At 38.0% G+C, this 14,032-nt stretch overlaps 1 protein-coding gene across 1 annotated transcript in view; it reads left to right on the plus strand.

Moving 5' to 3' along the window:
• The window catches only part of LOC111156747 (transmembrane protein 170B), a 31,081-nt gene extending 22,251 nt beyond the window's left edge, over nt 1-8,830 (plus strand). Inside the window, exon 3 of the mRNA XM_022517808.1 lies at nt 5,872-8,830. Coding sequence (XP_022373516.1) covers nt 5,872-6,002 — 131 coding nt within the window. The 3' untranslated portion in view covers nt 6,003-8,830. The remainder of the gene's footprint in view (nt 1-5,871) is intronic.
• The last annotated feature ends 5,202 nt before the right edge of the window (nt 8,831-14,032 follow it).

Here is a 14,032-nt window from a genome sequence, read left to right on the forward strand (position 1 = left end):
TTTTGAGTGTTACCCTAGGAATGCAAAAATAATTCAGGATCAGACATGACTATGGCTGTGTGCCAATAAAACGCTATTTATGGGAACTGAAATTTAAGTTTTGTACAACTTTCATGTATCATGAAGTGTTTTTCTTTTGATTTTTAAGAAATCATTTAAAAATGTAAAAACCATTCTTCACTCCTGTGCCACGTCCGTGTGATGTGGTATGCAGAGTGGACCTGTGAACCGCAGCTTGCCAGCCCCTCATTGGACCACACAGGCTGGTGGAACCAACACTGTTAAAACCAAACCTGCCTTAGCCTTCACATTTACTTTCTCTCAGGAAATTCGGAGGGCAAGTCAGGTCACTTTCTTTGGTGTGTTACTGTATATTGACATCTTTCTTCTGTTGGTGGCTCTTCTAGTCTCTCTTGACCTTGTAGGTTCATGCCTTTCACTAACTCTCATGTCAACTCAGCAGTATTGCTTTCCGTACTTCATCTTTACTGTGCAAGAGTTTGCTAGTCCCTAGGTCCTCAGGAGCTCTTTCCTCATTTCTAAGTGATTCTTTCCTCCATGGTTGGTGGGGGCAGTTCCAGACATGCACCATTTATTTCAAGCATCCTGTTCTGCTTGGGTCTTCTTTATTCTTGCATAACTTAGCCTTGTACTTCACCAAAAAAATAAAGACCATAATATTTGTGGTCTTTCATCTGGCTAGTGTGTAGCAGAATACACTGTAGAGAGAGTGAAAACTAAAGCAAGAATTGGAGGGGACGACATTTGTGAACATATATAAATATAAAAGGATTAATATCCAAACTATATTTTAAAAACCCTACGAATCAAATAAGAAGAAGAAAACTCAATAGAAAAAAGGACGGAAGATTTGACAAGCATTTAGTAAAAGTAGAAAACCCTCCTGGCCTCTAATACGTGAAGAAAAGTTCAGTCACATTAATTATTGGGGAAATGCAAATTTATCACAGAGATGACATCTCTTATCAGATTGACAAAAATTTAAAAAATAGATACCAACTGCTTCTAAAGATATGAAGTAACTGAAATATAAATTGGTACAACTACTTTGAAAGATAGTTTGGCATTCCTTACTGAAGTTGAAAATGCCCATAATATAAGACTAAGCAATTCTACTTTTACTCGTGTATTGAAGAGAAATTTTTGACTGTGTATGTGGGCCAGGGGTCACGCACAAGGATCTTCACAAAATCAGTGTTTGTCATTGTTAAGGATTGGAAACAAATTTACTGGCAGTAGAGTGAACAAATTGTGGTATATTCATGCTTAGAATTCTATGCAATAGTGAAATGCATGAATTATAGCTACACACTACAATGTGGGTAGCTTTCAGACCTATGATATTGAGCCCAAATTCTGGAATACTTACAGCGTCAATTTACATAAAATTAATTTATTTTACAAAACTAAATAATATATTATTTATTTATATTATATATATAATTTTTAGGATACAAGAAGGTGGTAAAGCTGACAAAAAGCAAGGGAATGATAAAAAACAAATTCAAGGAGGGAATGGGACATAAACTGAGCAGAGTCCACGGGAATTTCAGAGGAGATAGTGACGTTCTTCTCTTCAGTTTGATGATGGTACTTGGGAATTTGTTATTTTATAATCTACACACACACACACACACACACACACTTCAAAGATTTATATATTTGAGAGAGAGTGGGGGAGGGGCAGAGGGAGAGAGAACCCCCAACAGGCTTCACCCTGAGGTCACAACCCTAAGGTCATGAACAGAGCTGAGACCAAGAGTCAGACACATAACCGACTGAGCCACCCAGGCACCCCCCTACATATGTTTTTATAAATATTCTTTCATAGCTGCTCCATATTCAATAGCAATATTTCCAAATTCATTTATTAGGCACCTAAAATTGTTTTCTTGTAGATCTTTTAGATTGAGAATCACTGGTACACTCTTCTGACCAGTGCATCTGGGTGTGGAATCCCACAACACAGTGGGGATTTCTGTAAATCTGCTTCTTCTGGAGGAAAGTTGTAACTTCTGAATTGTTTCCTGACTGATTATCAACTGGAAAGAAAATGGTGGTTTATTTTCTGTATAACACTATATAGGCTTGAAGAGCTTGTCCTCTGTTCCTTGAAAGATTTTAAAGAAGAATGGTTTATTTAGGGGGCGCCTGGGTGGCTCAGTGGGTTAAAGCCTCTGCCTTCAGCTCAGGTCCTGATCCTAGGGTCCTGGGATCGAGCCCCACATTGGGCTCTCTGCTCAGCAGGGAGCCTGCTTCCTTTCCTCTCTCTCTGCCTGCCTCTCTGCCTACCTGTGATCTCTGTCTGTCAAATAAATAAATAAAATCTTTAAAAAAAAAAAAAGAATGGTTTATTTAGTAGCTTTGTTTGTTTTTCCTTGAACAGCAAGGCCTTCCAGCGTGAAATCCATTTTAATCAGCAGAGCAGCCAAATACTCAGTAAAGGAGTCAGCTTGTTTGGGAAAGGAGATGCCAGTAGAGTGGAAAGGTTCTCAGTACTCATTTTCTATTCCTTAAATCTTTTTTTAAATTCCCTTTTCCCTTTGTTTCTTCGGGTATGTTTCCATGGTTCCTGACCTCCAGTTAAAATCTAACCCCCTACGGAGATGCCCCAAATGTGTTTTCCTGGGCCCTCTCTCTCCAGCCAAAGGACCCCACCCTGAACTTCAGAGGCAAAGAAATAATAAGTATAAGCACCGCCTCTTTTAGTTACATAGAAAACACTTGACATTGAACATGTACACAATTTTTCTTATTCTGTAAGATTTGCTACCTAGCTTAAAGTGTAATTTATTCCTTATTATTTCATATTAAGAATTCAGTGTACTTTGTCATTACCTACAAATATTTTAGTTTGGAAAATAGGATTGAAAGATATTCTGACCTTGAGGATGAAAGTTTCTTAGACTTATAGAGAAGTATAGGCAAGTTGGCGTGGAAATTGTTAGATTTTTAAAATGAATTTTAATTTCATAAGTAATAAATGACTGCATATTCTCCTTGTAAAATGCAAAACATTATGGATGAGGCAAAGGTCTCTTTGGACTAGCACTCCCAAACTAGCGCTCTTTTCAGTTGTAATCCCTATTTTTAGTTTGGCTTTTATTCCCCCAGATGTATGTCTATATGAATATTACATTTATTCATATTTACATATATAAACATTTACATACAGGCACACCTGCATACAGATGCACGTACTAGTAGAGAATAGATATAGTTTTAGGTTTCATTTTCTTTGTTGCATAAATGATATGTCTTAGGTTCTTTTCATATCAGTTCATAAGTTTTTTTATTTTTCCTTTGAAATTGTATGGGTTTCATCGTGTGGGCTTGATTTAGTTTACCCACTCCAGACTGAAGGATATTGGGTCCTTGCTTTTGATTTTGTGGTGTTTGTTTGTGTTTGTTTTTGCTACTACAAAACGTACTCCCTTGGTTATCATATGTGTGTTTGTGTGTATGTGTATGTCTGTGCTGTGGGCATGAATCAAGTATTTTTCTAGTCTGTCCTTTTAGGGTTTTTCTCTTTTTTATATAGTTTTAAGCTATCTTCTTTTCCTAAGATCATAGATACATTCTCTTCTGTTTTAAAGTTTACATTTATAAGTTTATTTTTAGTATTTTGTTCTTTAACTCATATGATATTTATTCTGGGGAGTGGTGTGAAGGAGGGATCTAGATTTTCTCCTTCCAGTGGCTGCTAGTTGTTCCAACATCATTTACCGAATGCTAAGTCACTGGAAATACCTTTTTCATTTTCTACTATGACAACCATTAGCCAAAGTTGAGTGCATACTAGGACCAGTCACTCTTTATCTTCATGCTCGCCCGTTTTACAGTTGAGGAAATGAGGCACAGAGAAGTTGAGGGACCGCCCCATGTAGCATGTCTGCTAGCTAGTGGATTTCGGAGTTTGATCCACAAGTCTGGCTCCAAAATCCGTGCTCTTCACCTCACATGAGCATGAGATGTTTGACTTGACGCATTTGCTTACCATTTCCTGGGAAGCCCGAGCTAGTAAGTGCTTAGATTTTCACTTCTTGGATCACTTTTGAAAACTTAGTGCTGGAGAGATGGAGGCCAAATTGAAGAGAGTCATGGAAATCTAGGGTAAATCCACAGAAAAACAGTATTTCTTCAGGTTTATTTTAATATTATTTTTGATAACAGAGAAAGCATAAAATCTTTAAAATATTTTTTTCTTTTTCAAAGATCTATTATTTTAGGGAGAGAGAGAGAGTGCATGAGGGAGGAAGGGGCAGAAGGAACCCCGTGCAGGGGCAGAAGGAGCCCCGTGCAGGTTCAATCCCAGGACCCTGAGATCATGACCTAAGGCAAAATGAAGAGTCAGATGCTTAGCCCCTTAGGCACCCACATGCCCCAGATCTTTAACATTTTTTAAAGAATGTTCTCTAATTCTGAAATTTGAGGACATCACCAGTTACACTAGTGAAGCTTATTACTTGATGAGGTAAATGTTAGTGACACTAGTTTTATTTAATGTTGAGATGTTTATCAGACTTTATGATTTTCTGAATTCCTTGTTTTCTTTTTTACTTAGTACATATGTGAAATGATAGAATGATTTGGGGATTTATAGCCAGATTAACTGATATTGAAATTCCAGCTCTTGTCCTCACTGTACTTCCTTGGGAGGGTCATTTAACCTCTCTGAACCTCTGTTTTTCATCTTTACATTAGGTGATAATATTCTGGCCTGGGATGATACTTAAACAAGATAGTATTTGTAAAGATAGTATTTGTAAAGTTGCTATCAAGATACATACGCGTAGTAAAAAGGGAGTACATTTTAATTTCCTTCTTAAAAAATGCACATATGAAGTCCTTGGCTTAGATCAGGAACTTCTCTTTCCAGTTTATATCTCTTTAAAGGAATATAGTTACTTTTATTTGGGGGATTTTAAGAGAACGACAGTTATTCTTAGCTAATTTTTTATGAACAGATTTCTATCTCAAAGAATTGTCGCTGTCAGTATCTCTGAATCATTTACTTCTGGTCTTGCTTTTTGTTTGGCCGTTCTAGGATCTTTTTTTTCTAGGGGAAAGTTTGAAGGCCATCTCAATCTCTAAATTAAATACTCTACTTACTCTAAATTAAATGCTTAGAAGGCATACTCTAAATGTTTCATTACATGTGGTATATTAATAAGGTGAAGTGTTTAATCAGACGGGCTCTGAGACTCCTGGAACTCCGGGATTCCCGCATTCTTGGAAGTGTGCACGATCTAAACATTTTTCCAGAACAGACGTCAGGTTCATCTTCCATTTTTATTAGATGTCATGATACTAGTCTCTAAATAACTTTATGGTTGTATGCTTTATTACAAAATAAAAACTATATGGTAGATTCTGAAATGTTGCCATCAATTCTTCAATATTTCATATCACATTTAAGAATTTTTTAAAAATTTCTTGAGTAATTTAGGAACTGCATTATACTGTGCAGTTTTCTGTATTTTCATTTATGATTATCAGCATGTTGAGTTGTATGTTTATAAAAATAGTGATTGGCCAGTTCAACACCCAGGTGAGAGATTACAGTAACAGATTACTCATGTTTATGAACATATTTGGTGTCAAGTAAACAGCGTGTGTTGTAAATACGTATTTTGCAGCTGAATAGAAATCCTGTCTTTCCTGGAAGCGATGTGGTCAAGTGTGACTTTTACGGATCACACGGAAACTTCCGTGGACAGTTTAGAACACGAGCGTGTAGGTGACGGACTCTGGTGTGCTGAGATGGAGAGCGATCTGACGTGCCCACGGCGCAGGGTATCAGGAAGGGAATGAACGTGTTCTTGTCTTTCTCTGCCCCTTGTCATCCAGGCGCAGCCGTCGCGGGCATCTACAGAGTGGCAGGGAAGAACATGGCCCCCCTGGAGGCGCTGGTGTGGGGCGTGGGACAGACTGTATTGACATTAATCATCTCCTTCTCAAGGATCCTCGCCACACTCTGAGCTTTCGGTGGGAATGTCTGACTTCACAGAAGGAGACAGATGTACAGATTCTCAGAACACGGCGTTGTGAAGGAGCGGGGATGAAATTGAGCAAGGAGAAGTGGAAGAGCAGGTCGCTGCAGAAGGCCTTGAGCTGTGTGCGAAGATCGCCCTCTGGTGTCCAAGTGATTGCACTACCGCACCGCACCTTAACGTGCCTCCGTCCCAGGCCAGGCGCATCCTGGAAGCCGTGAGCAGAAGCACCTTGTTCAGCCGCCAATCAGGTTAACACTGGTGTTGACTCATCGTTCTTTAACAGTGTTGTGTTGAGTTACAGGGACGTTTTGAGGAATTGATATATGTGCCAAACTCTTCTCTCTCTCTCTCTTTTTTTTTTAAAACATTGATCCTGTGACAATTTGCAAGTGTAGATGTAGATGAGTGCTGTGAACCACATTTGACATGAATTCAGGTAACGTAGTGAGATTTTTGTTTCGTGACGCTAAATCCCGTATGAGTGCTGAACACCGAATCCTTTAGTATGAGGTGAACTTTTTGGTTTTTAATGTTGAACGTTTCTGGGATTTAGGGCTTTCATATGTTTAGGCATTATTGTTATTTAATTTATGTGGAAAATAATGCTTAATGGAAAACTAGCTAAACTCTTGTAAGGACTCAAAGTAGACCCATAGGGTGCATCCTTCCCACTCACTTAAATAACACTCTTTTAATAGTTTCCCGCCTACGTAACTATTCTATTGATATGAATTCAAAAACTATGGGTCACACACATTGACTGTAGTTTGTGTGTCATAAAAATATAATTTGAAAATTTTCTTATAAACTTTGTAAGAAAAGAAGTCTGAAATGCATGTTGCATTCTTTAACCCTTCTAAAGAAAGTTTTTGCCATGTATCTCATGGAGAAAACATCTTTATAACTCGTATCTCGGTGGGATTATATTACTTCTTGCATATATCTTGATTTTTGACAAAACATAAACGATCTTGCATTCTGGAGTATTACCTATATTTAAAGAGTGGCCTAAATTAGGCTGTGAAAACAAAGAGCCTCATTTGTAGATAAGTGACAAGTTATATAAGAAGAGTAATAAACTATCTTACATTGGGCATGTGGTAACATAATTTCACTAAGTAAAAATTGGGGAATATAATTAAGTAATTTAAAAATTTGGCACTTAATCTCAGCATATCAGTACAGTACTGAACATATATTAGAGCGGTTCTGTCATTCAGTTCTCGATTTGAGCTATTAAGTTTCCTAGAATCAGTGATGACATTTAATAGAATGAAAAAGTCCTTAGTTATACAACATTTTAAGAGGTTTTGGCAAGATGGAGTTGTTTTTAAGAGAGCAAGGAGTAAGGGGGACAGAACCTAGTTGAATTTGTCTCCAACTGATTGTTTTAAATTCCAGGTCCTCTGATAAATGTGCTAACTCAGAAACCCACTGCAGAAAATGTGAGGTTAAGGGCAATCCAAAAAACAATCTGCATACTCTAGCCTCACTGTTTTATACCCCGATTTGCTAAAAAGTACATTTCTATTAGGTCCCATTCAAATTTAAGATCCTCATTACCCACACCACTTCTTTTCCACCGAAAAGCAGAAGATCTTTCAACGACTTCACAATAGGGAGTTGGGGAAGGGGATACTTTTACGAGTATGGAAGCCAGTTTTGGGGGGTTTACTAATGCTGTGGCTTGGAAATCTGTTGTTGTTTTTTTTTAAACCAATAAGCAACTATGCATCCCTAGAGATATTTGAAGTAAACCTTAAAATTGATTCTTTTTATTATGTACGAGCCTAAAAATTATTTTCATGTGTTCTTTATGCTCCTGATGTTTTCCCAAATTAAATTTAGGCATAAATTTTCCAAGTCAGTTTGATTTCTCCTTTTCTTTCAGACTTGAATTGTGTTCTTCCTTTACTTTGGCTCTTCTATTGGTCATTTCACGTGGTCATATTCTTTGAGAGGAGCTACCAATCACATGTTCACATTGTTTCAGATCGACGATACAAGTATTTCTTTGAACATTTGGTTGTTTCATGGTTTAAGAAAGTTACCTTGGTAAGAGAATAACGAGCACATGGTTTAGAATCCAAAATTAGCCAGAAAATAACTCAGACACATTAAATCTATCCGTGTGTGGACCAAAGAGATTCTAACTCCTGTTTTTACTCTAGAAGGGAAGTAGAATTGGATGGTTCTTAATTAGTCTATGGAGTGTCCTGCAGCTCTCCCCATCAGGTTGCTTTACATTATGAATTGTGTCTGTGTGTGTGCTCTTAACCTTTGGAGGAATTGCTGGTTTCTTTGCTGTTTTCAGTTCTTTCCATTGGGATTTTGTGCAGATGTCACTCTCTTGATGTTTTCAAATGCAGTTGAATCGCGTGAGTTGATGAAATTGTCTTAATAGCTCTTTCTATGCCGAGATTTTTTTTTTAAATCAGTGGTTTTCCTACAGAGACAACAAATGCTTAATGTTATATATCCACACGCACATATATATCATTATATACATATATGTAAAGCTGCTACATACGAATATAGTCTAATTGGAAAGCTTTTGTTCAGTGAACACTTTCCCGTTCTAGTAGAGAATTTTATATATTGTTCAGTTGAGTGATCTTTTAAATAAGCAAGGATGTTTGAGATTTTTGAATTTGGAGAAATTTTTCTTGGGTTATTAGTGCTGGAGACCCTTGTTTGTGATATGACAAAAAGCCCTTATTGATGTATTTGGGTTACACCATCTTAAAATGTATATATGATTTAGCAGTAAACTTTCTTTGTGATAAATGCAGGAAGGAAGGGGGAAATCTTTTAGAGTTTATACTCCTTTATTTAAAAAAAAAAAAGTTTACTAAAATACTACTGATGGTGAAATCAGTTCCCCAAAGAAGAGATCTATGCCAACATCTCCAAACTAATTATTACTTAACATACTGGTTAGAACTGTCCATAGATCAGAATCGATCAGGGGGGCCCATTGAAGCTACAAATAATGCAGAACTTTTAAATGAAGGTGGTGCAGATGGCCCCATGGGATGACTCCACTGGTTGCCCAGAATAAGGACATTTCTAAATGGTGGCTGTATTCAATGCCCACAGTTTAATCACTCTTACTTTACATCTTAATGTATACTAAGCAGTCTTAGTCTGTTACCTGAGGTACTTTCTTAGTATTTGCAACATATATTTGCACAGCCCAAAAAAGCATAAGGGTTTTGTTTGTACTTTAAATGAGAAGTAAGGAAATGAGCTGCCCCGTATATCATGCATCTGTGATATAAGGAATAGGGGTAAGTTAAAATCAAAGAGTGTTGTTGAAAGCGCCTTTAAAGAAGGACTAATTAAGACACAGAGGGCTCTGCCATGTTGCTATGCCCATGCCGGCACTTCCACGCCAGCTAATTCTGTCTGGTACGCATGGCTCTGTGGCTTTCCAGGTGCTGTCCTGAGAATTTCTGTAGTAAATACAAGGATTGGGAGTCCCCGCCCTTGAGTCCACCAAGAGCTAGCAAGGTGATTGTAAATCCTAAAAAGTTGGGACATTTTATTTCCCGATTCTGTTTGAGAGTTTAAGTCCTGTTCCCCCTTCCCCCTGCCCCCAGATTCTGGTTTTCCCAGTTTATCCACTGAATTGACTTTCTGAAAGTGAGATACCATTGCCCTGACAGAGTGGACAGAAGGCTAGACTCTAGCCCACCGCCTCACCTCGAACCCAGGACCCGTCTCTTGAATGCACAACAGTAACTATTGGGCAGTAGGTGACCAAGGGAATCATTAGGATGGTTTCAGTTACATTTTTAACACCAACTGAATATGTTGTTTTGTAAAATTCATCTATTTTCTTCCATTTCCACATGTTCCCCTACATCTATTTTAAGAAGGAAACTAAAAAAAAGTCTCATAATCTTGCTTCCTTTACCTCCTCTCCAGCTCTTTATTTTGGAAATGAGCAGATTCTCCAAGACCACTTCTGGGAGTTGGAGGGGGTGGAGATGGCCAGGGCGAGCAAGATTAAATTCGTTTGTTTATTGCTAGTTCAACTAGAAAAAGGGTAAGAGTAGCCAGCACTGACACTCCCCCTCCCCCTCCCCGGCCCTGGTCTTTGTCTTATCCTGCTTTGCTTCCTTGGATCATTCAGCCTGCGTCCACTGAATATCTGCCACATGCGGCTTCACTGTCCTTGTTTCAGGGATGGGACAGGGTGTCCTCCGTGTCCTCCCCTCCTCCGCCGCCCTGCGCCGCTGGCTTCAGGTGTCCGGTCAGTTCTGCAGGAAATAGATCTGGGCTTCGGTGCCTGCCGTGTCCCTCATCCTATGGACCAAAAGTGCTTATGCCCTACTTGTTTCTAACTGCAGGGGGTTCTGTTATTTTTGATTTATGTCAGGTTATAATTCATGAAGTCACAAGACACGAAGGGTATTTTCTGAAATATTCTCAAACTACGTCACTCTTCTATTACCTTTTTTTTTTCCTCTCTCGAATGTCTTAATCAGAATCTCTTCAGAGTCCTTACTTGTTTGTAAGATGTGAAGAACATAGAAGGTCACAAAGAAGTTCTGGTAGACCTAAAGGGCAGAGAAGTTGGGCGCCACCTGCTGGGTTGCTGTGTAAATTGTTGCTTTTAATAGTCAGGGGTGAGAATCTCAGTGCGGAAAATTGGCTAGTGATCCGATCAGTTGGCTCATAATCTCTCTTAACTCAAGGGGAGACTCTTCATGCAAAAGGACATTATTCGATTAAAGATGACAAGGTGTTTCAAACACGTGGTAGCATTTTGTAGCAGGGGGCAGTTTTTTCCTTTAGGCAGGAAGAAGCTGGAGGGGAAGCACCGCAAGCCAGGGCGAACACAGCTGCCCCGCGGTGGTAGGTCTGTAAACTACACTGTGAGGACGTCTGCTGTTTGAGAGACTCAACGGAGCATTCGCAATCCGTGTGTGTGTGTGTGTGTGTGTGTGTGTGTGTGTGTGTGTGTGTGTGTGTGTGATAGGTTTGCTCTTCTCATAGAACGATCTCTGTTCAGTGTAGACAGTATAGTGATTTTAAGGAGGCTGCTAAGGTAGTTATCTAAAAATATATCTGAATTTGTTTGGGGGATTAGTACTTAATATGTTTCAGTAAATGTGGAGGTTTACCAGTTAATACTTGATTAAATCGATGGAAGCACCCACATTTCTGCATGAGCTGAGCTCTGAACTGTTATCTCCTCCCTGGAGGTTAGAGGACTCCTCCTTACATTCATTGTACATATGTTGGACTTACATAATGACCCTTTGTCAACTTCAAGAACGAATTTTCCAGTTTCTTAAAAATCTCCCCCTTCCTTCCATGCCGATGTCATAAGTTAAAGGTTAAACCCAAGTGCCGTTTGTTGATAGACTCAGAAGTGCTGTTTAAAGGAAAAGGTTCTTAATACCTTACAGTTAGAATCTCACTCAAAAATAAATGCTCCAGGCAAGCCAAGAAAGCATGAACCTCTTCCATATTTTTTGGATGATGTACTGCGTCCTATCAATCTCCCCTCAATGGTAATGTGACTGTCCCCTCTTTGGGAATCTATTTAGGTACGGAACTGAAACTGGAAAGCGGTGTAACACTAATATATAGAATGAGGCACCATCATCCATAATGACCATAACTGTAACACTTTTTCTCCTAATTACATATTGAAAATTTCCAAAGTCCATCTCTGGTTTTAGAGCCCTGTACGAATGAATGTTAACTTGACAGTACTACTGATTAGGAGAAATTTCTCTTGTTTTTAGACTTAAATATTTGCACATCATCACTAAGTATCTTGGGGGAAGGAACATTTTAAAGTTTCCTCCATAGAGAGCGAAATAGAGGCCCTTGTTTGAAAAGAAGTTAAAAATGATTTACTTTCACTACTGGATGAGTTGGTTGTCTAACTGTTGACCCTTTCTTGGTGTTTGTGATAGCAGATGCATTTATGGGGAGAAATTTTTAGTTTCTACCCTCAATACACACACACGTGAGCTGTACACATTTTAGATGAACAAATAAAACTCCACAGTATTTTCCATTACAGTCCTATAACTTACTAAAATTTATAGGATTCTGCCATGAAGTATTAACCCCTGACTCTAGACATTTGAGGACGAGGGGATCAACTTCAAATTAACCAACAACAATGGCTTGATTTAAATAGCAAAAAATATAGTTTACCCGATAGGTATTAAAAATTCACTTTCAAATTGTGTTAACTCTCAGGTCACTGATGAATCATTTAGTAAAACACAGCAGTTTTTAAAAGCTAAATGATGCCTTAGTGCCTTGGAAGTTAAGATACTTTTGCAGAGTGAATTTGGCAGGATTCAAGATTGGCATACTTGTTACTGGAGGTTTAGAATTTACGGATGGTTTTATTGAATTAACTCCTTATGGTGAATAAAAATCAGCCATTTTGCCATTGACTCCGACAGATGACAACTACTTTCCTTATATTTTCATGATGTGGTATTTGTCTATAATTTTTTTCTTTTTACAAGTAAGTTTGAGATGGAGAAAAATGTAGTCAAGACAATGAAGTGTGGGATTTTAAAATTCAGTTTTGTCGTAAACTAGAAATTCTAGCGTGGACAGTGTTAGTTTTATATCGTAGTATTAAAGGGCAGAAACTTTATGTAACATTTAGGAATATGTTTATCATCAGGGATTTCTTTTTACTCTAGAAAAACTTAATGTACTGTGAAGTTTAAAGACAGGAAGAATAAATGTTAGACGGGGTCACACACAAAAGCAAAGGCATATGTGATGAACTAACCCATATTATGTGAACACAATCCCCCCTTCTGTTAAGACTATAAACTACACTGTATGAGTATGTGTACTGCATGTTTACATAATACAGTTTAATTTTGAAGGATTATTTTAAAAACTATGTTTATGTATAATACCTAACGAGCTGTAAATATTGTATACTATTGATTTTTAATTTTATATAAGCGATTTTTTTATTTCCCAATTCATGTACAAACCTCATTGTGTATATAGCCTGATTTCCTGGAGAACACAAATTTTGCAGTGAACTTTATTTTAATTGTGGTAAGCATCAAGTTAGCCTTAGGGATGTTGGTCTTTATTTTAAATTATTTTTCACCACTCATTTTCTTCAAAGGGCAGCAATAAACACATGCAAGTTATTTTTGACTCTAGAAAGTTGGTCTGCAAACACAAGATCTAGGTTCCAATTCATTGCTTTAAAGAAAAGATGCACAATTACTATCTACTGTCTGATCACAGGACCATTTCTGAGGTCCGTGTGTCTCTCCTCTTTGTAATATACAGGGTGAACTCTTTACTGACACACACAGGACAACTGTTAAAAGCGAATCCAGCACTTAAACGTCATTACACAGAATTTATTGGATTAAAAATTTGTAATATACAGTATTTTAATAAAATTTCTGTATTCAATTTCATGCACTTATATATAAATAAACCTGTCTTTAAAAGCTTTATGGGGCGTTTTGACTCTTGATGACAGCTTCTCAACTCAAGACTGGAATGTTTTCTCTTACCCTTCTGTTGGGTTTTCTTGGCCCGTTTTACATGTGGATTTTGGAGGTAGTCCTGCAAAAGTAAGAAGTCCAAAAGACAAACTTGGTTGAATTTATCGTTTTACTCAGGACCAGTCGTAGGCCACATAAACATCTTCTTCTAAGAATTATTGTTTTACAAGGCACACTCTCACTTTTATTAATAAATGACTACCATTTATGGAGTGTTTATTATCTGTTAGACACTTTATTCTTTAACACGGTGATCCTTCAAGTTAAATGGATTACTAAGGTTTGCAAAGGTAATCCTTTGCAAATGAAGCATTGGAGGTTCTGGGAAGGTGAGAACTTCTCAAGGTCCCACAGCTAACAGCGCTGTGCTGGGCTTTTCTTACTCTCTTACCTGTGTGTTTTCTCCGCGATGCTCTGTCGGCTTCCACAGAGCATTCTGGGAGCTCCTACCTGCAGGAAGAAAATCTCATTCTTGACTAAGACAAG

The sequence above is a fragment of the Enhydra lutris genome, unplaced genomic scaffold (assembly GCF_002288905.1).
Source record: "Enhydra lutris kenyoni isolate GAN:26980312 unplaced genomic scaffold, ASM228890v2 scaffoldscaffold48, whole genome shotgun sequence".
Classification (NCBI taxonomy): domain Eukaryota; kingdom Metazoa; phylum Chordata; class Mammalia; order Carnivora; family Mustelidae; genus Enhydra; species Enhydra lutris.